General features: G+C 41.5%; 1 protein-coding gene across 3 annotated transcripts in view; it reads left to right on the plus strand.

Moving 5' to 3' along the window:
* LOC135208427 (uncharacterized) overlaps nt 1-26,182 on the plus strand; it is a 119,330-nt gene extending 93,148 nt beyond the window's left edge. For all 3 annotated transcript variants that reach the window (XM_064240581.1, XM_064240582.1, XM_064240583.1), the window contains exon 4: nt 24,236-26,182. In XM_064240581.1, the coding sequence (XP_064096651.1) occupies nt 24,236-24,563 (328 nt within the window). In that variant the 3' untranslated portion in view covers nt 24,564-26,182. The remainder of the gene's footprint in view (nt 1-24,235) is intronic.
* The last annotated feature ends 660 nt before the right edge of the window (nt 26,183-26,842 follow it).

Consider the following 26,842-nt stretch of genomic DNA (forward strand, 5'->3'; position numbering starts at 1 on the left):
ATGCTCAAACTGTCAAAAGTAAGAAATAAAAGAACAAAGGACATCACCCATATTAAGCAAATGAAAGATGGGAATGGTACGGTCATAAAAAAGGAAGAAGACATCCTGAAAAGATGGAAAGAGTATTTCGAACAACTGCTAAATGAAGAAAATGAAAGACTTGTAAGAGAGGATGGACAAGTAAACATGGGAATGGTAATGGGGATATCTAGGGATGAAGTGATACGAGCCTTAAAAGAAAAATGAGGAATGGGAAGGCAACAGGACCTGACTTAATCCCAGTCGAAGTTTGGGAAGCCTTAGGAGAGGAAGGGGTAGACATCTTGTATGATCTGATGGTAAAAATATTCGAACAGGAAAAGATACCAGAAGAATGGCGGGAAAGCATATTGATACCTATATTTAAAGGTAAAGGTGATGTCCAGGAATGCAGTAATTATAGAGGTATAAAACTAATGTCTCACACGTTGAAGATTTTGGAAAGAATAATAGATAGCAGGCTGAGAGAGGAAGTTAGAATAGGGAAGGAACAGTTAGGATTTATGAAGGGAAGCGGAGCGGCACAACGGATGGAATATTTTGCATAAGGCAGCTAATGGAGAAATTCAGAGAAAAACAACGAGACCTGCATTTGGTATTCATAGAACTTGAAAAGGCCTATGACAGAGTGCCAAGGCAAGAAATATGGAGATGTTTGAGGGAGAAGATGGTGCCGGAAAAGTATGTCAGAATTATTCAAGAGATGTACAGGAATGTGTATACTAGAGTGAGGAGTAGTGTTGGAGAGACGGATGGATTTGAGATAGGAGTGGGACTACACCAGGGGTCAGCACTTAGCCCATTCATCTTCAACATCGTGATGGATGTAATGACCAGGGATGTTAGAGAAGCAGTGCCATGGTGCATATTATACGCTGATGACATTGTGTTGTGTTCAGAGGGGAAGGAGGAGTTGGAGGGGAGGTTGGAGAGGTGGAGAGCAGCACTTGAGGAGAGAGGAATGAGAATAAGCAGATCAAAAAACCGAATATATGTGTTCTAGTATTACTGAGGATGGTGGAAGTAGCATAAGATTGGATGGGGAAGAAATAAAGAAAGTACAGAAGTTCAAGTACTTAGGGTCCGTATTAGAGGATAGTGGAAGCATGGACCAAGAAGTGAGACACCGAATTCAGGCAGGATGGAATAACTGGAGGGCTGCATCAGGGGTACTCTGTGACAAGAAGGTCCCTCTGGAATTGAAAGGAAAGTTCCATAGGACGGTGGTCAGACCAGCAATGTTATATGGAACAGAAACAGGAAGTATGAGGAAAACAGAGGAGAAGAAGATGGATGTAGCAGAAATGAGAATGTTGAGATGGATGTCGGGAGTAACAAGGGAAGATAGGATTAAAAATGAGTATATAAGAGGATCGACAAAGGTAGCTGAAATATCGAAGAAAATACAGGAAGGAAGGCTTCGATGGTATGGACACCTATTACGAAGGGAGGAACATCATGTTGGAAGACATACGATGGAAATGGAAGTGCGGGGTAGAAGGAAGAAGGGAAGACCAAGAAAGAGATGGCGTGATTGTGTAAGGGAAGATATGGAATTGAAAGGTATAAATGAGAACGAGGCACAAGACAGAAATCAATGGAGACGACTCATTCTCAATGGCGACCCCATATAAAAATGGGTTTAAGCTAGGAAGAAGAAGAAGACAGTAGAGTCAAAGTTGACCGAAGGTTGAAAATTTGTCACATCATTTTTTATATGAAAATATTTCAAAACTGATAAGGCTACAACCATGGGTTGTTTTTAGTTGTATTGTGCACGAAATTGCGCACATTTCCATATATAAAACTTTATGTAATGGCTAATTTTAAAATGGGGCAAACATTACCACAATCGCATGTATGATTTTTTTTGGAAGAGTTACCGCGCGGGACGTAAGGAAAAAGTTTTTCCATAAGTTCACCATAAATCGAAATATTGTGCTAGAGACTTCCAATTTGTTTCTAAATGAAGGTAAATGATTGAATATGAAAATATAAGAGTTTTAGCCTACAATTGAGTTTTTCGACCATTTCGGTAGAGTCAAAGTTAACCGAAGGTTGATAAATTTGCACTTATCGTTATTTATATGAAATTATCTCAAAACTGATAAAAGCTACAATCATGAGTATTTTTTGTTGTATTCTACATAAAAATGCGCACATTTTCATTTATAATACTCCACGTAACGGCTAATTTAAAATGGTACAAAAATTATGTCGAAGTGATCCGAGATGTGTCACTGATACTTTTTAGTGCGGCAAGAAAGAAATTCGCGCTTGCGCGCCTTCGTAACGATAGTAAACAAAACAACACCGATCCGTGAACTCCCAGCATCCTCCAAGGCGAGTGATTCAAGAGTTTTTGGCTGGTAGGCCTATAAGTATTTTTCCGCGAATTTTTAAAAAATCTTTTGTATGTCGACATAAAATACGTCCAGTCGGCACCCGAGAGACAAAAAATGTCAACGTAAAATACGTCCACTTGGCGTTTTAAGGGTTAAGCAGAAGGAAGCCATCAAAGCAGCTACACCTTCCAAGGTATGACTATTTTGTCTAGCAAGAGGAGCCACGTGCATGACGAGATGGGGAGGCTGCTGCTTGTCTGGATCGCTACCAGACTTAAAGGCTTCTCATGGGTGGTTTGAAAAATTCCAGAAGCGGACTGGCATCCATTCGGTGGTGCGGCATGGGGAGGCGGCCAGCTCGGACACAAAAGCGGCCGAAGCCTTTAAAAAGACGTTCGACGAGATGATGACCAAGGAAGGCTACAGTTCTCAGCAAGTCTTCAACTGTGATGAGACTGGCCTTTTTTGGGAAAAAATGCCTTGTCAGATGTACATCACGGAGGAAGAGAAGAAGCTACCCGGGCATAAGCCTATGAAAGACAAGCTTATGCTCGCACTTTGTATGAACGCCAGTGGGGATTGCAAGGTGAAGCCCCTACTGGTCTATCATTCCCCGACTCCTCGAGCCTTCAAGGCCCACAAAGTGCTTAAGGAGAAGCTTCCAGTGATGTGGAGGGCTAATGCGAAAGCCTGGGTAACGAGGCTTTTGTTCACGGAGTGGGTAAATCTGTGTTTTGGCTCGACAGTGAAGAAATTCTTGGAAGAGAAGCGCCTCCCTCTGAAATGTCTGCTGTTGTTGGACAATGCCCCTGCTCACCCTCCTGGCCTCAAGGAAGATATCCTAGCAGAGTATTCTTTTATCAAGGTTGTTTATCTTCCGCCTAACACCACCCCTCTCCTCCAGCCCATGGACCAGCAAGTGATATCGAACTTCAAGAAGCTGTATACGAAACATCTTTTGAATTCAAGAGATGTTTCGACATCACCAATACCACAAACCTCACCTTGCGTGAATTTGGAAGGAGGATTTTGATGTGATATGCATCCGACTCATTGATCAAGCTTGGCAGGAGGTTTCGAGGCGAACCTTGAATTCTTCGTTGAGGAAACACTGGCCTGATGCCGTATCCTCCCGAGACTTAGAGGGATTCGACTCGGGCGAAGCTGGTGCAGATTCAGAAACAGTTGATGATCCTGAAACTATTTCGCAACCAGATCTTGACGAGATTGTTGCACTCGGCAAGTCCATGGGGCTGGTCGTCGACGAGGACGACATCAATGACCTTCTCGAGGAGCTTATGACGGATGACCTGAAGAAGTTGGAGGCCATGCAGTATAACGTCGTTCAAGAATAGTTCTCTAGCAGCAGTGAGGAGGAGGAGGACGACCCTATGACAACGGCAGAAATTAAGGAAGCTCTAGCTGCTTTTCATAAGGTGCAATCATTTGTAGAAAAGAGACGCCCTGAAAAGGCTTACACAGGTCGTATGCTTGCACAGTTCGATGACGTTTGCCCGAGTCGTTTCAGTAACATTGTGAAAAGTAGGCAGAAAAATCTTCCTTGGATAGTTATTTTTTAAAGATTAGTAGTAGTAAGCAAACAGGAAGATCCAAGTGATACAAAAAAACAAAGTTGAAAGTGGTGAAGAAATTGAAATTTTGTATTTAAAAAAAAGTAAAATATAAAGTAAAAAAAAAATGTAATAAATAAAAAGAGGGATTTTGACGGAGGAAAAATCTATTTCTGGGGAGAGACCTGTGTCGCCCGGTGAAAAGGTCCTTACTACTTTTCTGATATAAATAATTTCCAAATATACCAGAGAAAGTTAAACCATTGGTATGCAGAGGTTACTACCCTCGCGCGAGCACCTGAAGGGCGTCGTGTATAAAGAAAGGGCGTGTGAAAGCCACTAAACACAGGTCATCTTCCAATTAGATTACTCCTTCGTCAATACATGAACATGGGATGAGCCGTTACAGCGGTCTCAACCACACCGCTCCGACTCCCCCAGCCCCCGCCCGATGCGAGCGCCATCCATTTACATTCCTTACTGTAATAGATATCAGTAATGGCTTGGAAAGGAATGGGATGGGAAACAGGGTAGGGTTTCACCGGGCGACACAGGTCTCTCCCCAGAAATAGATTTTTCCTCCGTCAAAATCCCTTTTCTGGGTCGACCTGTGTTCGCCGGTGAAAAAATACAAGAGAATGCCTTCCAAGCTCATGAATTCAAATTAATACTAAGGATAACGAAAACATCATTAATAGATAAATCTTCATTAACTAATTATTACTAGTATATAAACTTAATGTCTAAACTTAAGAATATAACTTATATATAACTTAATCACTAAATATGCATACATAAATAAAAAATGTAAAAGACTCATATACATTTCATAATACAATATATACATGTAGGATTAAGCACAATCCAAGATTGATCAATATTCTTAAGAGGAAAGCATGATACTTGGATGGCTGAATCTGATCTACCGAGGTGAGAGGCATCGTGGCGAGAGTGGCAGGTAGAAAGGTGAAAGTAAAAGGAATGGGACGAAATTGAAAGAAAGGAAAGTTAGTCCGGAGAGATTAAACTCCCTGCCGCTATAGTGGAAAATTTTAAGGCCTGAATATTTCTTAGGTAGTGGCGTTTAAAGACCCTAGGAGATTTCCAACCCGTATACCTCTTAAGGTCATCAAAATTCATATTTTGAAAATAATTAATTGAGGTAGCTATAGCCCGAATATCATGAGCATGTGGAAAAGATTCTAGGTTAGCCTGTTTTATGAAGTAGAGTATTTGCTGTCTAATACCTTGAATGGAGATAGTACCACCTTGCTCTCTGGAAAATAAAGGACCGGAGGAACGTGAGGAGGATCTAGCTAAAAAGGCTTTTAGAGTTACCACAGGACACAGGGATGTATCCTGAGGTAGAGGTATAATTTTCCAAGGAGACCATCTATTTTGAGGATCTTCATTTTTAGCTAGGAAACTCGTATCCGGAGAGAGCAGTACTTCTCCTGATGGGAGGAAATCTAAGTTCTCAGGATTATGTGAGAGAGCTGCTAATTCTGATATTCTGGCGCCTGAGGCCATGGCTGTAAGAAACAATGTTTTTCTCAGCAGAGAAATGTAAGAGCAAGATTCGTTGTTGGTGTCCGAGGCTAGTTTCAAAACATCGTTTAAAAACCAAGTGACCTTTTGAGGACGAATTGTAGGTCTAAGTCGAGCACAAGCTTTGGGAATGGATGAAAAATAAGAATCTGCTAAATTAATATTAAACCCGACCTGAAAAATCTTTTTCGGAGCCGACTTAATCGTAGTAATAGTACTAGCGGCTAGGCCTTTATCAAACAAGGTTTTAAAGAATGAAATGGCCAAATTCTGGGTCATTTGAAGAATATCCCAATTCTTTATAAATTCCGCTAACTTCTTAACAGCCGAATCATATTGCCTAAGCGTTGAATCCCTTTTGTCAGATTCTATGAATAAGACGTTCTCCGGATCAATATTTGCATCTTTATGAGCTGCAAATTTCATGAAGTCCACAAAGTTAGGGTTTGAACTATTTTTGAGGAAGCTGACACAGTCTGAGTTTGGACTATTTGTGTCAACTTTGGATGTGGGATCCGTCTGGGATAGAGTTTCAGCTCTAGTAGGAGCAGAAAACCAATTGCTCTTGGGCCAGTTGGGTGTTACTAGGGCTACTGATCCTTTGAAGAAACGTAGTTTGTGTAATACCTTCATCAGAAGATTCACTGGAGGGAACAGATAAATCTTCTGCCAGTGGTTCCAGTCCAAGGCTAATGCGTCCATGGCATAGGCCTGAGGGTCGAGGTTGGGGGCTACGTAGCAAGGTAGTTTGTGATTGGTGCATGTCGCAAATAGGTCTACCTGGAGATCTGGAACTAGTCTGGATATCCACCGAAACGAATTCATGTCTAGGGACCACTCAGATTCTAAAGGCTTGGTCCTGGATAAAGCGTCCGCTATAACATTTTTCACTCCTGCCAGATGTGTTGCTGACAGGAACCAGTTTCTTTTTGCTGCCAAGGAAAATATTGCTACTAGAACATGATTCAGATTGGGTGATTTGGAACCTCCTCTGTTTATGCAGTGGACTACCACTGAATTGTCTGAGACTATTCTCACATGACTTGTCTTGTGATGATGTAATTGTTTCAAGGTTAGAAACACTGCCATTGCCTCCAACACGTTTATGTGAAATTGTTTCATATTGAGTGACCAGGTTCCCTGAAACATTTGGTATTGGGAGTAACCCCCCCAACCACTGCGTGACGCGTCTGTATGAATCGTCACTTGAGGAGGGGGAATTTGTAAAGGAACTGATTTGGTCAGTTTCTTGGACTGTGTCCATGGGAGAAGTCTCTTTATTAAAACGTAGGGAATTATAGATACTTTGTCTCTTAAATGTATCTTTGCTCTCTTCCTCCAAACTCAATTGATGTCTTTGAGTTTGGCTTTCAGTAGGACGTCTGTTACTGAGGCAAATTGGAGTAAGCTGAGAATTCTTTCTAAAGCTTGTCTTGTTATCGTTTTGTTCTTGATAAATTGTTTTGTTGCTAATGCTATCTCTTTGACCTTCTTGGGTGGAAGGGATAGTTTGTGGTCTTTTAAGTCCCAATGAATACCCAGCCAATCGAACTGACTTGCTGGTTGTAGTCGGGATTTTTCAAAATTCAACTGAAATCCTAGACTTTGTAAGAACTGAATTACTTTGTTTGTTGCTTTGTGGCATTCTTCCACTGTGTTCGCCCAAATGAGCCAATCGTCTAGGTAGGCTACTAGCATTATTCCTTGGTTCCTGAGTTGTTGCAATACTGTCTCTCCTAGTTTCGTAAATATCCTGGGAGCAATGTTGAGGCCGAACGGCATCACCTTGAATGCGTAGGATTTTCTGCCTAAGCGGAAGCCTAGGTAGGGAGAGAAATTTCTTGCTATCGGAACATGATAATAAGCGTCTGTAAGATCTATAGAGGTGGTGACGGCCCCACGGGGAAGTAAGGTCCGTACCTGCAAGACAGTCAGGATACGGAACTTGTCGCAGAGAATGTAAGAATTCAGTTTGGACAAGTCCAGAACTACTCTCCTTTTGTAAGAATTCTTCTTTGGAACAGTAAACAGACGTCCCTGGAATTTTAGGCTTTTTACTTTCTTTATAGCCTTTTTCTGTAGAAGATCTTTGGTGTATTCTTTCAGATCTGGTGTAGGTGTCTGAAAGAAATTCACCGGCGGAGGTGGAGACCCCTTCATCCACTTCCAACCCAGACCCTTGGAACAATACTGTGTGCCCAAGGGCTGTAAGGTCCATTGAATCTCTGAAACCGGTACAGTCTCCCTCCTACCCGGTCCTTCTCATTGATTATGGGTCGGCTTGTACCCTCTACCACCACCCCTTGCGCCTCTGGTTCTAGGTCCGCTACGTTGGCGGAACTGTCCTCTAGCTCTATTACCACCGGATTGTCTAGGGTATCCTCGAAAGGCTCCGGTGGCTTCGTAGGCCGGGTTAAATGCCGGAGAAGACATCCATGCTGCTGTGGTAGATGACTGTCCGCCCTGTGGTGCTGGTACAATCATAAATTGTTGTGGTTGAGGAGCTTTTGATGTCGAAGGTTTCGACGCCTGGGCTGGAGGATTAGCTTGTTGACGTTGCTGACCACGGAACCCCTTGTAAGTAGTAAAATATTTTTGTTTCTTTTTCGGGTTCTGGTGCTTCGTTGTAGGGTTGAACTTCCGTTTGGAAGAGAGACCCCAACGAACTCGAAGGTTTTGGTTTGTCCTGGCCGCCTCCTGTAGCACCTTGTCCACTTCTTCTTGAGGAAAGAGATTCTTTCCCCAGAAGGAAGATTTGATCAGTCTGTTAGGCTCATGCCTAATAGTTGCCTCAGCTAATACATGCTTCCTGCAGCTCTTCCTGGCTGCAATGAATTCATGGAGGTCCAGCTGATAAGTCTGTAACAGACTCTTCGCTAAGACCTTGAAGAGTTGCTCTTCTTTATAGATCGAAGCCACCAACTCCAGTGATGTCACTGCGTTGATGGATCTTGCCAACCTCGATCTTGCTTCAAACTCTGCCTTAAGTAAGTTCTCCGGCAGTTTCGGAAGTCTTTCTGAAAATAGGGAAGACGCACAGTCTGCGTCTAGCTTACCAACTGTGAAAGTTGACGGAACGTCATGCCAGAAATCTCTAGTGGCTGGCATGAGGAGGGAGGTAGCGTCCGTCTCCTAAAGAGTTGGCATCGGCAGATCATCATTCTCTGCCTGAAGTGTTAGCTCCGTAATCTTATCAGTGAACGGAGAAGGGATGTCTTTGGGAGTCGTAAAGATATTGTACGATCCCTTGTGTGGAGTTAGTTTTGTATTTGCGCAACCCCAGTCAGTTAGAATGCGCGCCCAGACAGCTTGGGCTTGTTCCTTCGGGAAAATAACTGTTTCCTTAGGAATTTTATCCATCCTGACTAAGGCGTTCTCCGTCAGTCGGACAAACCCATTGAAAGGAAACTGGAGTCCTTCTGGGTAAAACTCGAAATCCGATAATGGTCGAGTACCCAGACCTTCAAGGGTTAACGTGCCATCCAAGTATGGAGCGTGTAGGGCAAACCGCCAAGGGTTGTTCTTATCGAACGGCGGAAGTTTTGATGCATCCGGAACTGCCGACGGAGCAGCTTGAGTTCCGGAGTGGAGCAGACCTGCGATCATGTCTTTGATCGGCTTTAGCTGCTCCGCCACTATATCAGTCACCGACTGTGTGGCTGTAGTGGGGGCCGGAGTAGGAGGGTGCATTCTCTCATCTAGCCTCTCATCCACTACTTCTCTAAATCTGGACAAAAGTTTGTCCACGAGTAAGTCAGATTGCAAGTCAAGTTCCGTCGTTTTGGATTTAGCGGACTTACCCCTCTGTCCTTTAGAAGGAGGAGGGGCCTTGGCAGTCGGCGATGAATCATACAAAGTCGATGGCCTAGGGGCCAGAGACGACGTTGATTTCGCCAACGGAGTTGACTTAGAAGCCTTAGATGAAGGCTTTGATGCCTTCAAGGGCTTAACCTTGGGTCGGACTGACCTAGAACCTTCCCAAGGTGAAGGAACAGATTTATCAAAACCTAAGAATGAAGAAGAAGAAGAAGAGGGGGTAGGTGAAATGAAGGATCCTGCCGGAACCTCTACGCCACTTACCTGCTCATCTATCGGTTCCAGATGAATGTCCAGAGCAGTCACATCTCCCGTCAGTAGTTGGTCCTCTTGGTTTGGAGCCATAGTAGCTCGAATGGCTTCAATAATAGGAGCAGCTACTTTGTTCTTTACCGCAGCCGACAGAGAACCGGGGAACAAACGGGCTGCTAAGGTGCCATCCAGCACATAAGGACAGCCTTGTGGAGCATTGCGGCCGAATCCCAGACACACACTGCGAAGACTTGCTTGGCCGTCTTCAGCTCTCCTCATCCGCCTGTAAGAGGGGATAGGATTAAAAGGGTCGTATTGACTGGCAATTAAACTAGAAATATGTCTATATTAACATAACAAGAAAGAATCGTGTACACATTTGTTACTTGATCTTACCTCATCGTTCAATAAAATTGAGGTCAATTCAAAGCACCACGAACAAGACTCCGGGAACCAGACCATGTACGGGGTCTGGCCTTCTTCTGCTATGAAGGAGATCGAACAACGAGCGTGGGACCGGCAGCAGTCATGCCCCACTGGATCATTGAAGTTCCCTGGACAGCCTTGGAAGGCGCAACAAACTTTCTGTAATATAATATTTTAAATAAGTACCTACTCTCCTTATTGAAAATAGACTAACTTAGATAATAGAGCATGCAAGTATTCTTAACCTGACATGCATGTAAAAGGCTCGCCGGAGCTAAAACCACTAAATGGAGAGTGTAACTAATGTTAAATAGAAGGATTCATAATTTTATTCTGTTATATCCCGGAGGTCCGGTGAGCTCCGGAGAAATTGAAAATCCAGTATCAACAAGGTAGATCCACATTTCTTTTTAGAGAATTATTCTTAATATTGCTAATCTCCGGTGAAATACATCACCGGAGCAATACTACCGGAGCTGAGGATGGGTATCATATCAAGAAACCGGAAAGCCTATCGAGGGGAGGTGTCTCCCAATCGACATGGGCAATGCCGGAGATGATGAACAGAACATCTCATAAAACATGATTAAAATTAAATAATGTTTCTAATCGTAACCTCTTAAAAAGACGGAGTTTCCATCGGCGGAGCTCTGGCGAACAGAGTTCCGTAAGGTAATTCTTATTGAATTACTTACCACTCCACCCTGTCCTTATCTTCCCCAAGCCATGGCTGGGGAAGAAAGGAGGGGGGGCTAATGGTAGAACATGTTGGGAGGAATACAGGAAGAAACGCAAATGGCGGCCGATAGTGGTTGGTCTTAACCACGATGTTAATGGACCATTCGAGATAACGTATCGCGGACCACAGAAGATAGAAATACCAATTAAAGTTCATTCTTTGATAAAGTCGGGGAACACTATGGAAAGTGGTTTCCCAAGACCACTTTTTATAATTGGCATTAAAACCTGGTGGTACACTATGATACAATGTTATCGGTCTGGACCAAGAACAGGGGGCCTAGGCTAACTATGTTCGAGAATGGTACCACAGCCTAGCTCAAGTATGAAAGCAATGGAATCACCTTGAATGAAAACATAAAATATGAGAGTCTATCTAGATTAAACTAAAGCATAATAACCTTAATACGTAGCCAAGCTTAAAAGTACTATAAGGCAACGAAAGAGGGGGATCAATCCAGCCTCTCTCGAACACGGAAGGGGGAAATTCTTTCCCCAATTCCGTGTAACCTATGTACTTAGAACTGTTAAGATAGTACTTAACTGAGTCTAACAAAAGGGGGAAATAATCCAACCTTGCTAGCAATAGTGTTCAAGCGGGCTACTATAAGGCAACTGAAAAGAGGGGGAGGTATCCAGCCTCTTCCAGTACTAGACAGTAGTTATTACAATTCGCATATGAACGAAAAAGCTCTCATAACACACAAACTATAAAAACAAATAATAAACGGATAGTCATAAATAAATAACATGAGTAAGCGAGGAAGGGAGGACTAGAGTAAAACACCACGGAAGGCCAACCGTAACCGCGGCCTGTTGGCCTGCCGCGGTGTTTCACCCTATAGACTAAAACGGCAAGGAATCTTCTCGACGCCTTAAGATAATGCTTGGACATGCAAGATGTTAATAAATACCAAATTCTCCGAACTGTCCAAAGGAGCTCTCTTTCTCGCTTAATCAAGACTATCTAAAAATAATAACGGGACTCGTGACGTCCAATACAATGAAATCCGCTAATACAAACAGTCATCGTAAAATTAAAACTGAATTTATAAGTGGAACAGTAATAACACTGTGAGACGTACGATCGAATGTGGCAGTAAAGAAGAAAGCGAATAGCAATCTCAAAATACACGTAGGGGCAGACCGAAACAAACATGTTTTGTTTACGATCGGTTGTTTGCACATGGCTGGTACCATGCTCATATAAAAACCCCAAAATTATGTGGCTTTACCAATTCATAAGCTGTTTTTAATGAAAACAGAAATTATGGTACTTAACATTGGTCCAGGTGAAGGTAGAGCTTCAGCCATGATGAAATAAGTCCAAAATTAGCAGAAAAACACAGGCACAATTTGAAAGAGTACGGTGCTCACGAGTCCAAAAGAAGGATGTAAGATGGCGCTCGCATCGGGCGGGGGCTGGGGGAGTCGGAGCGGTTTGGTTGAGACCGCTGTAACGGCTCATCCCATGTTCATGTATTGACGAAGGATATAATCTAATTGGAAGATGACCTGTGTTTAGTGGCTTTCACACGCCCTTTCTTTTCTTTATACGACGCCCTTGAGGTGCTCGCGCGAGGGTAGTAACCTCTGCATACCAATGGTTTAACTTCTCTGGTATATTTGGAAATTATTTATATCAGAAAAGTAGTAAGAAGGACCTTTTCACCGGCGAACACAGGTCGACCCAGAAAAAAGACAATAAAAAAATTTAATTTCAGGTTTTTTGGAAAGTTTAGTATTATGGTTTTGTTAATGTGTTTTGTAAAGTTTCATAAAGTTAAGTGTAGGTACTAACAAGTTTTATGCCGTTTGTCCTCCTCTGTCGCCACTTTCAGAGATAGCCTCACTCGAAAGGTAAGGTTACACATTTTACTACATACGTACATATGTATGTACAATATTTCTTGTATACCATGTACAGTAATACACTTTATTTACAGGTACTATGTAGTACATATTAGTAGTACGTATCAAGTTAGGTATTGAATGGTCCAATTGTTGTATATCATTGTTTATTGGTCAATTTAGCTTTATTATAAAATTTACTGGGGTGCTTTTTTGTAGGGCATGGAATGAATTAGGCAATTTACATGTAAAATGCGGTTCAAGATACGAAAAGCTCAGGTTACGAATGCCACCTCGGAACAGATTAATTTCGTATGTGGAGGTACCACTGTAGGTTGTGTTGCCCACTAAAGTCTCTCTCATATAGCTAATTTAAACATTCATATGTGATAGTATTTTAAAGAAATACAATAATCTATCCATTTCACCTTCAAATAAGGATAACTCTCTCTCTCTCTCTCTCTCTCTGATGAGAGAAGTTTTATGGTACATGTGTATGTTTATTAATATTTTCAAATAATAATTTAAATGATATAACTAATTTCAAAATTCATGTGTGGTAATATTTTAAAGTACAATAATCTATCCATTTCACTCTTTCAAATAAGGATAATCTCTCTCTCTCTCTCTCTCTCTCTCTCTCTCTCTCTCTTCTCCATCTCTCTCTCTCTCTCTCTCTCTCTCTCTCTCTCTATTTTAAGGTAAAATCATAATATACAGTACTAGTTTGCAAATAAAGCTATCATTACACAAGTATGAGTGTCCTATTGTTATGACTGAAGGTTTGTTCGCGCATGAACAAATGACAGATTTTCTAAAACAATTTGTATTTTTCATAGCTACAAACCTGAGGTCTTAAAATTTTACTGCCCACCTCTAGCCGCCCCTCTGTCTGCTAAGACAACCTGAGTTGGGAAAGACTGACGCAGTGTTGTAGGTGTGTGGTTCTTGACCACTCTTCTACCCAGTATATGCACACGTTGCCAGATTTCACAAGATTCCTTGCTTTCATCAGTGATTTAACCGGATCCAGCCAGGCGCTAGAAATTATCCTATTGTTAAGACCTCATGTTTGTAGCTATGAAAAATACAAATTGTCTTTAAAGATTTGTCATATTGCAGCTACTTTATATATAAATGTAGTAAATTAAATTTAGTGCTACATGTGTGTTTTCAGTTTCAGACCGTACTTTTGTCTCCCAGAACATTTTGCAGTCTGCCCATTATTCATAGTTCCCAGTCGTGCTTGACTTATGATCCTCATAATTCATAGTTCCCAGTCATGTTTGACCTATAAGCCATGTTGTTTGTTAAAGGGCAAAACGCATGCATGCACATATATTAACCCCTTCTTTACCGGGTTGGTGAGCAGAATGTAAACATTGCGTTTGCTGCCGAACTGAATCTCTCAGTAGTGACTCAAGTTGGGAGGGGTGCGATCGTAAAAATATTTGCCAAAAATCACTAATCAAGACAGGCCTAATGAAAATTGATCAGGTAATTATTAGCACTATAATAACGCATATTCTCTGTTAGTTTTATCATCCTACAGGGAAAATAAATGATTTTATGAAAAAAAATGTGAAACTCAGTGTCCCTTGTACAAGGGACACTGGTGGTCGGTGAGAAAACTACGGTCTTGAATAGAAATGCGGTCTTACAGAATGTTGGTATATCGCACCTGGAACATGCACATAAAGTATTATCAAAATAGAACCGTAAATAAGCACGTAATAACAAAATAAAGAGCAAAAACTAAAGCGAAAGCCCCGCCAATAATATGGAAATCGCAAATTTATAGTATATCTTTCAAAAATTGGTCAATGTCATTTTCTACGTTTTCTAAGATTAGTTTCATCACAGAAAACAACTTTAGGGGTATCAGGGGTATCTAAACTAATTTTTCAAGTTTCTTGTCCTCAGAAAAAATCGCTTTTTTGCTTTTTCTCTGGTTTGGTTTTTTTATATATATAAAGTTACTATAAGGCTTTATTTCTACCTTCATTTATCTGGTGTTCATATCTTTTATTTGTAAAATGTAATGTGAATAAATAAATAAATACAGTAAATGATGATACAACTGGTTTTTTTACTTGGGTAGAAGTTATTACATGTTTACTTGTCTGGTTTTGTGATTTTTTGTTGAGACGCAGTTCATTTGTCACCTACACACTACTATAAGCAATAATAATATTTTTTTGGGTTCATCATACGTCTGGCATCGTGTCATACTGTTTATTTTGCTCCAAACTCTTCAAACCGAAATTACAGAATGATTGGAAGTCCCTATCTGAAAAGAGGAGTTTTGGTGGTACTATGCGTACCACCTTTATGCACCCGGTGCGGTGTAGTAGACTTGAATGGTGGTACCCACCTACCTCCAAACAAACTTTCGGTAATGAAGAGGTTAATGGCGGCATTGGTTAATGGCTGCCCGGGTTTACAGCGCTTGTCTAACGATGCTGTGTACTGGATTTTCTGCGCTGGTCTCTGGTTAGCAGTGCCAATATCTGGTTAGCAGTACTGATCCTTGGTTAACAGAAGCGTTGATTTCCGGTTAACAGCACTGTTAAGTGGTTTTTTAGTGCTGTTATCACCAATTTTCAGTTAATGGCGAATTTCCATTAGTGGCATCAGCCGGGATCGGAACCCCCCACCATTAACTGGAGCTGCCTCTACTTTCTTAGTAGTATATTATGATCAAAGTAAAGGGTTTTGTGATATTTAAGAGTTCCCCAGTTATCCTTAATATAGGGATTCTTTCCAATTTTAAAGAAATACATTTATGAGGATTTACTTCCAACAGGTATTACTCCACCGATAATGTTGTCACATTCGTAAAGCCTAAAGAGGCTATAAAAAGTGTCCGTTTTACAAGGATATTTAAACAAAAAAATTAATAACATCTATCGAAATATGTTTAATAGTTGTTTTATTATTAGCAAGAGTATTTGTGCGTACCTGTTACAGTACAGACTACATGCCAATAAATTGTAAATATGAAATTTTAATGATAAAATAAGGTTTCACATATACTTACCAAACAATTACATTAGCTGTACGCTTTCTTACCTGGCAGTCGAAAATTCAAATTCCTGGCGGCGCTAGCACCGCTGCCATTGTTTGTGTAGGTGATACAGATCCCGCCCACTTTCGGGAATACCTGGTACAGCTGAGCTTTAGACTTCAATTTGTTGAGCCGCAACGTCCATCTGTGGGGAGGAGGGAGGGCTCTGATTATGTAATTGTTTGGTAAGTATATGTGAAACCTTATTTCATCATTAAAATATCATTTTCACATATGTGACTTACCAAACAATTACATTAGCTGACTCCACATTACCGGGAAGGTGGGTAGGGTATATGGACAGCTTTATGAACAAAAACAAGTCATGTGCTCACATTATATATAATGTCTGCAGTACCTTACCTTGTGAGAGAGCAGCTACAGGTAGATACTGCCTCTGGTCGGCGCTCACATCACATGTAGGAGACGTGGCAGTAAAGGCCAGGGTCGTCCCTACTAATGGTGGGATTTTTGCAATCATGGAAGTTCACCGATGATTGACAAAAAACAACAATAATTTGCCCTTGCCCTGGCCGTAAAGACCAGATAAAAAACCATACAAAACCATCACCTACACTAAAAACCATATGGTACCCTTAACCAGATATAAGAACTGGTGGGAACTTCAGGTACATGTACCCCCAGGCTTCCCACAAACTCCAAAAACCTCAAATTCAAGGAGATAGTAGAGGGAAAAAAACAGAGGCCCCCTATGCTTCCTCTCCCAACACCATTCCCGCTACTGACAACGGTCCCAATCTAAAGCAGTTTTCGTAAGTAGTTTCTACCTCCTTCAAGTAGTGCGATGCAAACACAGATTTTGACCTCCAGAATATAGTTTGCATAATGGGGGATAGAGACATATTCTGTCTGAAAGCCAATGACGTTGCTACTGCACGAGTCTCATGCGTCTTCACTTCAGCACCCTAAGAGCATGTTCCTGAGTTTGGGCATGCGCTTCTTGGATCAAACTCCTCAGGAAAAAGGACATTGCATTCTTTGAAAGAGGCCGAGCACCAGTCAGCTCGACTCTCCTCTCACAGTTTCTGTCTTAGTCAGGTAGTGTCTGATGGCTCTGACCGGACACAATGTACGTTCCTCATCTTCTGACCTGACTAAGTCCGTTAGGTTCTTTATCTTGAAAGAACGGGGCCAAGGATTTGAAGGATCCTCATTTTTAGCAAGAAAGTCTTTCAAAAGAGCAAACTGCATTGCCCTGGGCAAAACCCACTTCTTTACTCATTGCCTGCAACTCGCTTACTCTTCCCGCTGTGGCTAAGGCGACTAGGAATAGTGTCTTCCTATTTACGTCCCTCAAGGTTGCAGAATTCAACGGTTCGAATTTGGGCCGTTGAGCCACCTTAAAACTACATCCAAGTTCTTCCACTTCTTCAGGCTTGAAAATCTTGGAGGAACTAAAGGATCTGATCAGGTCACTGATGTCCTGATTTGACGAAATGTCGAGGCCTCTATGCTTGAAAACCGATGAAAGCATGACCCTATATCCTTTAATAACAAAAATTCTGCAATTTCTGTTATAGATGTCTTAGAAGAAGAGATGCTATGTCGTCTGCACCATGACCTAAAAACTCTCCACTTACACTGGTAGAGCTTGGCAGAAGAGCTTCTTCTGCAGCTAGCAATAGCCTCTGACGCCCTTCGTGAAAACCCTTTTGCTCTGACCAGGTTCCTGACAGTCTGAATCCTGTCAGAGCCAGAGCAGACAACCCTTGGTGATATCGGTTGAAATGGGGTTGTATCTCCTCCCTTGATATGTAATATTAAGACCTAGGATTACTACCATATATAGACCTGATGTAGACCTCCAATCGAATGAGGAGGTTTTTTTTTCTAAAAGTCATTTTTTTTTGCTAGATATGAATTTTTCAATATGGTAAAAAAAATAAACCCTATAAATCAGGAGAAAAAAATTTATAAAAAAAAATACGAAACAAAAATTGGAAAAAAGTGCTTCATTTAATTGTTCTATAATGTCTTTCTGAGTTATATACCAAATTCCAATGTTATAGCTTTAAAACTAAGTGAAAAGATAGATTTTGAAGGTCAATAAGTATAGTTTTGAGATACAGGCGTTCAGTTTTCCTTCATATTTCTATAAAGACAATGTTAATAAATAATGATTGTTATGAATGTATATTTCTTTTTTGTGTATTAATAAACCAAAACTATTTTATTTATCATAATTTAATCATAAATGATGATCCCTTTGCTCATATATCGTAGCCTGGGGCACTGTTTGAGGCAAGATGGGCACTCCTTCCTATGCAACTCTCTCTCTCCCCTTCACTAACTCGGCTTATTACAGCAAATTTTCTTCTTCTATATGTTAGCGAGATGTTTTCCTTGTCTTTTCCTCTTTGGCTTTTCCTCTTTGGCATGATGAAATTCTTGCCGAAACAAAGGTAAACAAACGTAAATGCAAGAGAATGTCAGAGGTGAAACTCGAAGGTGTACTCTCTTTTTACAAAGACAATTTAATAAATCATGATTATTATGAATTTCATATTCCATTTTGGGTATTAAACATCCAAAACTATGTTATATATCATAAATGAAGATCGTAGCCTTGGGCACAGTGTGACGTGTGCTGTCTGGCAAGACGGGGGCCGTTACTACGCAACCCTCCCCTCTCTCTTCACTAACTACGCGTATATTATGATATTCTGTAATAATACTTTAGCGATTTTTCTTCGTCTGTATGTTAGCGAGATGTTTTCCTTGTCTTTTCGTCATTGGCATGATGAAATTCTTGCCTAAACATACGTTAAAGCAAGCTAATGTCAGAGGTGAAATCGAACGTGTATACTACTTGAAGTTTGTGCTTATACTGGATCATGGTTGGACTTGGTAGCTGCCTGAAGTCTCCCTTCTCGACTCGGGGAATGTCTACAGATGCCATTTCTCCCAATTTCTTTGACAGTAATTATCAAAATTTACGATAATAGAATAAATATTGCATTTTCTTGTACGGATCAATGTTTTAGGCTTATTGAGTTACGTTAACTAATTACCCTGTAACTACGAAAGTAAGAGGAATTTTGACAAAATATATCTTATATGTATTTGTGATGGTAATTGCTTCATAGCAAAGAAAGATAAAGGAAAGGAGAACGCATTTTCGAGAAGTTCGGCAGCAAGGAGGTTTTCGCGCCACTGTTGGAGGCGCCTATGTTCATGGTTGTTCCAGAATCGTCGGGCGTATTGTGGAGCGCAAAAAACGTGCCAATGTTACGTGAGAAACGCCGCGATTTCTGATGCAATACCTCGTCTAGATTCATCTAAGAAGTTCTAGAAATCCCTGGAGTCGGTGACGTTCGCCGTAGGCTCCGCCCCCAGAGTGCTGTATAAATACGACGAACGAACTTTGGAGAGCAGTGATCGTAAGAGAGAGAGAGAGATCGTAAAAGAGAGATCACCTGTTAATCACAGAGAGCCACAGATCAGATTATCAGTGAGAGATCAGCAGCAGTAGAGATCTTCCGTGAGGTACGAGAAAAAGGAACCGACGAAGTATCATCAGAAAAAAAGTTGTTCGAGAGTTGGTTGGATATTGGTCTAGTCGTCTTCAGGTGTGGTCTACCGTGTTATCTCGACGTCGAGCAGACTTCAGAGAAGAAAAGGTCCTGTTACAGGTGTTGGGGAATTCCTGCCTTACAAGAAGATTAGTTTCTGCAATACGGAGTCAAGAGGACATCCGCAATCGCCGATCTACATTTGTGAAGCCAGCGCGTCGAACCGCCAAATCGAGTAGCAAGTATTTTAATTGCCTCACTGTTTCCCCCAGTTCATGCAGTGTAAGATTCTATCTTTTTATGTAAATAGGAGATACCATTCTGCATTTACCTTTGTTAGTAAGCTTGTAAATAAACCTTTGTTGTGTTAGTGTTTCTTTCTATATTCATATCCCCAGTTTCAACTGTTTGTGTTGATATATTTTTTTTTATTATTTCATACCAAACCTGAAGCGGACCTCCCTCAGAGGCCGTAACATTGTCTCAGATCTGGGGGTCCGTAACAGTATTCTCAATTGCCATATGAAGCTCCATGAATTTTTTCATGACTGCATTTTTTGCCCTATACCCCCATATATAAGGGTTCCGGCCTGCCCCCTTAAGACCTCTCTTATCATCCTGAAGGGAGGAAAAGCGTAAACGTCCAGTCCTGTCCAGTCTAGCAGCATCGCATCTGTTCTCCACGCTACTGGTTCTGGAATCAGAGAACAGAAAATGGGAAGGCGATTTTTCCTCGGTGTGGCGAACAGATCTATCGATGGTCTTCCCCAAAGCTTCCAGAGGTCCTGACACACACTCGTCCAGAGTCCATTCTGTTGGTAACACCTGATTTACCTGACTCTGTTCGTCTGCAAGTACGTTCATTCTCCCTCGCACCAATCTTGGAAAAAGAGTGATCCTCTTCTCGTTCGTCCAGGTGAGGAGATCTTTGGCTATCTTGTTGAGAGAGAACGAGTGGGTCCCTCCCTGCTTCCATACATATGACAACGCTGTGGTGTTGTCCGAGTAGACCACTACGTTTCTTGATGTGCAAGGTCTTTTCTCGTTCCACAGACCTGACACACACTTGTCTCCTAGGAGGGCTCCCCATCCGCTGTCTGAGGCATCTGAGAAGAACTGCAGGTCGGGGTTCGACATGACTAGTGAGATTCCTTCTTGTAATCTTTCCCTCGAATGCCACCTACGAAGATCCATCTTTATCTCTTCCGTCAGGGGGAAAACTAGTGAGTCCGACTGTGTTTTCCGAGACTAAGTTGCTTTCAGGAAGAACTGAAGCGGCCTCATGTGTAGGCATCCTAACCTGACAAAACTCTCCACTGAAGCCAGGGTCCCGAGTAGGCTCATCCATTCGAGCGCTGAGCAGGACGGGTGAACCAGAAATTGCTGGACTGTCGACAGGCAGGACTCTATCCTCTTCAGGGAGAGAAAAACCCGAAAAGCTAGAGAGTCTAGTATCATCCCTAAATAGAGAATCCTCTGAGTTGGAATCAATTGGGACTTCTCCGTGTTTACTATGATACCCAATTGTTGTGTCAAAGTAAGTGTCTTCTCCAAGTCTCACACTGGCGCCTGGATCTGGCTCTCAGGAGCCAGTCGTCTAAGTAAAAAGCTGTGTTGATCCCCATCAAATGCAGCCACTTTCCCAGAGGAGCGAGAATCCGAGTAAATACTTGTGGGGCGGTTGACAGATTGAAGCAGAGGGCTCTGAACTGGAAGACTCTCTTCTTGAAGACGAATCTCAGGAACTTCCTGGAGTTCTGATGGATGGGGACATGGGAAGTATGCATCCTTCATGTCGAGAGATACCATCCAGTCGCCTGGTTGGATGGCTGACATTACCGATCGACTGGTTTCCATTCAGAATTTCATCTTCCGGACAAAGAGGTTCAGAGCGCTTACATCCAACACAGGTCTCCATCCCCCCTGATGCCTTGGGGACTACGAAGAGCCTGTTGTAAAACCCTGGGGAGTTCGTGTCTGTTACTTCCTGTATGGCCTCCTTGTTGATGAGCTCTTCTACTTTTTTGGCTAAAGCCAAAGCTCTTGTTGATACTGTCGAGTATGCTGTCAAACAGACAGGTGTATTGGACAGTGGTGGATCCTGCGTAAAAGGGATCACATATCCCTCTCGAAGCACCTGAATTACCCACTGTTCTGCTCCTCTCCGACTCCATTCCTTCCAGTGGTCGTGGAGTCTTGCCCCCACGGGTGTGTGAAGGACCTTCCGATCATTTCTCTGTCTTAAAGGAAGGTTTCTTGATAGACTTACTTACCTCCTCGAAAGGGATGTTTTTGTAGAGGAGAAGCTTTGGCTCCTGTCACTGGAGGTTCCTTAGGTCTTCTCGCTGACTGAAAAAGATCATTGGTGGACTTTTTCTCGAGGCCCGACAGCACATGCTTGATGGTTTTTCTGGAAACAGGTGAGATATATTCAGGGGGGAGAACAACAAAGCTGATTTTTGGTTCGTGGTTACTCCTCGAGATGTGAAGGAGCGCCACCGTTCTCTCTTCTTTAGTACTCCCATAGTGAACAGGGCGGCCAATTCCCCTGAACCGTCTCTCACTGCCCTGTCCGCACAGGACAACACATTGAGCCAGTCGGCAAAAAAATGCTCATCTAGAGGACTGGCAATCTTCAATTTTCCTGGCTAACGTTTCAATAGTCCAATCCAGAAAACTGAAGACTTCGATGAACTTTTATAAGTTCTTGACCAGGTGATCCAACTCGGGTGAAGAGAACAACACTTTCGCAGACAAGAACGCTGCTCTTCTGTGAGAGTCCACAAGACCGGAGAAATCTCCTTGGGAGCAGGCAGAAACTCCCAAAGAAGTAACTTCTCCTGTCACATAAAACCTGTAGGTTTTATTCGGCAGCTTCGACGGAGGAAAGGCGAGCGAAGCCTTGCCTGACTCCCTCTTCTTAGCAAGCCACTCTTCTACTTCCTTCAGTGCATTCTTCGAGGACTGAGAAAGAACTGGTTTCGGTAATCCCGAAGGCGCTGATCTCCTATCTTTCACAAGCATCGACGGAGGTGAAGAAGGCTAAGCTGGTTCAAAAAGGTCCGAATAAGTCTGTAAAAGAAACCTTAACAGACTAGAATAAGCAGAAGAGGGCTTCGAATCCTGGTCTTGAGTTTCCTCTTCCGACAGGACGGCCAATACCCCGTCTTCCTCTTCCATCTGGCTCGTTGTCTTCTTCAAAAAGACCATCAATTCTTGAAGTTGATGTTTAAAGGGACCCAAAGCAGAATCCTCTAGCAACGGTTTGGCCTTCGCATTATCCTTAGGCGAAGACGAAGTCGTGGCTGTCGTACGACTCTTCTTCAAAATTGAACGACTGGGAGTCGAAACCACACGAGACGTATGAGGTGAATGAGTCGAAGCAGCTCGAGGCGAACGAGTCGAAACTGCTAGAGACAAATGAGGCGAACAAGTCAAAACTCCTATCGATACACGACGAGGCGAGTCAGTTTCGCAAGCGCGCGAGCGCTGTAACGCACTTGAGTGTCTGACTCCATCCGAAGTTACGCTATCAGAAGAGGACTGATGATCTCGGAAAAACTGGTCCGGTGCAAAGCTGCAGGAAGGTTGTGGACTCCAGTGCTTCTTGGATTTCTTAACAGGCGGCAAAATCCCTCTCGTATGGTGGGCATCTCTCTTCAAAGGACGCGACACTAAATCACTCCACACTTTTCGCCTCGACACAGGCGACTGCACTTCCGAGTCGGACGACAACTGCGCGTCACTGATATCTACGCCTTTCCAGCAGCGTTTCCTGGGCACTCGTACGTTGACGGAGTCAGCGACTGACCATGGGCAAACTCCCCCAGTCTCCCTTCAACCTCTGGTATGTCTTCTCCCGGGAGCTGGGGAGCAAGACAGGGACCTTTGTCTAGGAGAAAGGGGAACGGACAGCCGCCTCCTTGGACACAACACTGACACTTGGCCTAACACTGGCCTTTTCACTTGACTTCTATACGAACGCACGAAACGACATACCCAAATCCATAACGGATTTTGCCAAGAACTCAAATTTCTTGTCCATCTTGGACTCTTAACAAGGAAATGGTGTTGGGATCGGAAACATGGGATACCTGGTCTGGAGTAATTGGTACTGAAGTTGGAGGACTATCAATAGGTGAAATATTCGATAAAAGTGGAGAAGATAGTGACGGTTTGTTTGCCTCTAAAGGCACAGGAGTTGTCTCTACTCTAGTTTTACTACCCACTCTAAGAGCTGCTTTCCTTTTCCTATCTTTGTCCATCTTATCCAAATGAGCTTGAAAAGTCTTCCAACCTTGTTCGGCACTCATCACAAGTTAATTCTTGCTACAGCACTGACCCCTACATTCAACACATTGGGAGTGCGGATTGTAACATAGTTTAGCTAATCTAGTTTTGCAGCCACTGCTGCAAAACCTAACTGAAGAAGAACTAGCATCAGACATCTTCGTAATAACTTGTTAATAACTAGGCAGCTAACTGATTTGTTAATAACTAGGCAGCTAACTGATGAAGCAAAAAAGCCAACCAAGAAATTGTACATCACCAAAAAGAACAAATCCACAATGGCGACGAAAGTCTACTGCAACAACAAACCACCGGTCTTACCCCCGTGGCCGGCAGAAAACGAATTGAAGTCTAAAGCTCAGCAATACTAGGTATTCCCGAAAGTGGGTGGGATCTGTATCACCTACACAAACAATGGCAGCACTGCTACCGCTGCCAGGAATTTGAATTTTCGACTGCCAGGTAAGAAAGCGTACACCTAATGTAATTGTTTGGTAAGTCACTTATGTGAAAAGGAAGTTTAACACACACACACACACACACACACACACACACACACACACACACACATGTGATAAGCAATGTTAAGTATTGTCGGGTTTAGTATTTATTTACATGACTACATACAACACTATGTGCACAGTACACATCATACAGAAGGCAATTTGATAGATGGTCACTAGTGATTATCATACATAATGAGTTAAATATTTAATATTATTTCTTTGTTTTCTTCATCCTCTTTTGTTGTTCTTACAGAGAAATCCATGGAAGTGAGAATTCAGACTTAGACATTGTAAATGTCACCTACTGCAATGGACAATTTTCTGTTCCACACTTGGATATAAATGGATGCTTCATCTACCATTCTTGGAATGATTTATCAAGCAGTGGATTGCATTTTCGAGATCACATGCAAGGCAGCAGAGCACAGGAAGGGAATGGCATGTATTCTGAAGGCTCAGCTTTTGATGACAGAAATGCAGCAAAGGAAGCCAATTCTGATATAAAACTGTCAGACCAACAAGACAGTAAGCAGGAAGCAGAAGCCAAACTGAAGATAAAAAAACCTACAGATGGCAAATAGTTATCTATATATATAGATAGAAGTCATGTTTAGTATTATGGATTTAAATAGGCTTTACGACTAATGGAACGTTTTCTGGACATGTGGACAGATTAATCTATATAGCTTAGAATGACACAGAGTTATAGTTTTGCTAAGTGGCTCTGTGCTAGTTTTATAGAATCAGTAAAACAAGGAAAATATATGTATGTCAGAACACAGAGGAAATTAAGTTAGGAAAAAATAAAATTATATATTCAGATTAAAATAAAGTAGAATAAATGAACATAGGTAGCTAAGACTAACATAGTTTTGCAAAGTTTGTTTTGTAGAATCAGTAAAACGAGTAAATTATACATATCTCAGACCACTGATTGGTGATATATGGTTAAGAAAATTTTTTATTTATTTATCACTGTTTTATTAGTTTGATCATTCTACACAAAGGAAAAACTTTGTCTTTGGCAAGTCTCGTTCTGCTAATATAAAGATTATTCCTCAGAAGTTACAAAAAGGTGTTTTAACTATTCAAAATTTTCTGGTAGTAGTAGTAGTAGTAGTAGTAGGGTCTGGAGGATTCAGGTACCTACATACCAGTGATCATCAAATGGTTGATATAAAACTCCAAAATTTTGTGTGGGTGTGTGTTCCTGTCTTGAAAGAGTAACTGAGGATGTAGTTTTCAAAAGAAAGTCTTTGTATTTTTACTTCATTTATTAGATCAGTAATGGTCATTGTCCAAAAGATTTTTTTTATTAGATCAGTAATGGTCATTGTCCAAAAGATTTTTTTTTTCCCAGCCAGTGAGGTCATGACATGTTCCATAAAGCATGATCCTCATACATAAGTGGGCCTTCAAGAGAAAACATTGAAAGTAAAACCAAATTTTATTTTAAGAGAATGCAGAAGTAGGTAAAAATAAAAACCGTAGTAAGTAGGTACTAAAGTTCCTTCTAGAAGGAAGTTCGCATACTAAATCTTGCCATTAAAGAAATAACAAATATATACCGTATATACTCGTATATTGCATAACACACGATCTTGCATATCATGCAACCCCCAACTTTGCTCCCTCAAAAATTGCGTTTTAACCATCGTACGATAGTAAAAAAAATTACCATAGTTATGGTACAAATAACGTTAATGAGAATATGACTGATATAGTTTTACATTACAAGTAGTAGTCGACTTACTACCACAATTGCTTACAAACAACCAGTCATAAATCGATTTGGACGTAAGTCGGCCCATGTTAATTTACTGTAAGAATATTATACTAGCGTAGCCTAGCCAACACTAGGGTAATCAGTACCATCTTTACATGTAGGGTAGCCTAGCCTACACTACACAGCATACTTTATCCATATTTGGCATACTAATTATTAATTTCAGCTAATTCTCTAGGTCCAATGCACATTGGCTGCTGCTGATTCAGTACAAAGAGAAATTGAATAACATTTAACAAGCTAGCCTCGCCTATACGATGATGATATATCGTGGTACATATATCGAATATATTCGAGTACAGTAGCCTAGCCTTCAGTATACTGTATACTACATATACAATATAACTTAGTAATTTATTAACAAAAGCCAATTTTGGAGTTTCAATGCACTGACTATGACACAGTGGGGGGAGGGGGGGGTGGGGGGGGGGGGGGGGGGGGGGGGGGGGGGGGGGGGGGGGAAAAATGGACACAAAACGTTAATCGGATTTGGACCGACATCTGTATAACTAATTGAGCTATGTCAGGCTGCTGATGGCTAGTATATTTACGAAATAAATACACAATGAATATGCATCTTTTCTGATTCTTTTACAAATTTAGCATTACAGTATCCAATAATATTGTATGTATTCTCATATTATTTTACATGAAATACTAACGAAGTGGTTAGTGTATTGATTTGGAAATCAGTTGATGGCAAATTTGAATTTATTTCTCAGTATTTAACTCAATTCGGAGCGAATTGCCTTTCCTCTAGTTAGAGTAAAATATCTAGATGCTCTACATATATGAGACAAGGTAATTTGTCGCTTCATTTAATCTTATTACGAACTTTACTGTTACGTTACTTATCTTGTATTGGCGCAAAAACAACAGTAAATTGTGTTTTTTCAAGACCTGAAGTTTTAATTAAAATCATTTTCTCAATTTTATCCACAGTTGTGTTTGATGGCATAAGTTTAATGGAGTTATAGCCTTACTCGCTATGGATAAAACTTCCTCAAGGGCATATACTGCTAAATTTAATCTTAAGTTTTAGCTGAAGTTGAGGAAAGAATGTTGATACACTAA

The sequence above is a fragment of the Macrobrachium nipponense genome, chromosome 35 (genome assembly GCF_015104395.2).
Source record: "Macrobrachium nipponense isolate FS-2020 chromosome 35, ASM1510439v2, whole genome shotgun sequence".
NCBI lineage: Eukaryota > Metazoa > Arthropoda > Malacostraca > Decapoda > Palaemonidae > Macrobrachium > Macrobrachium nipponense.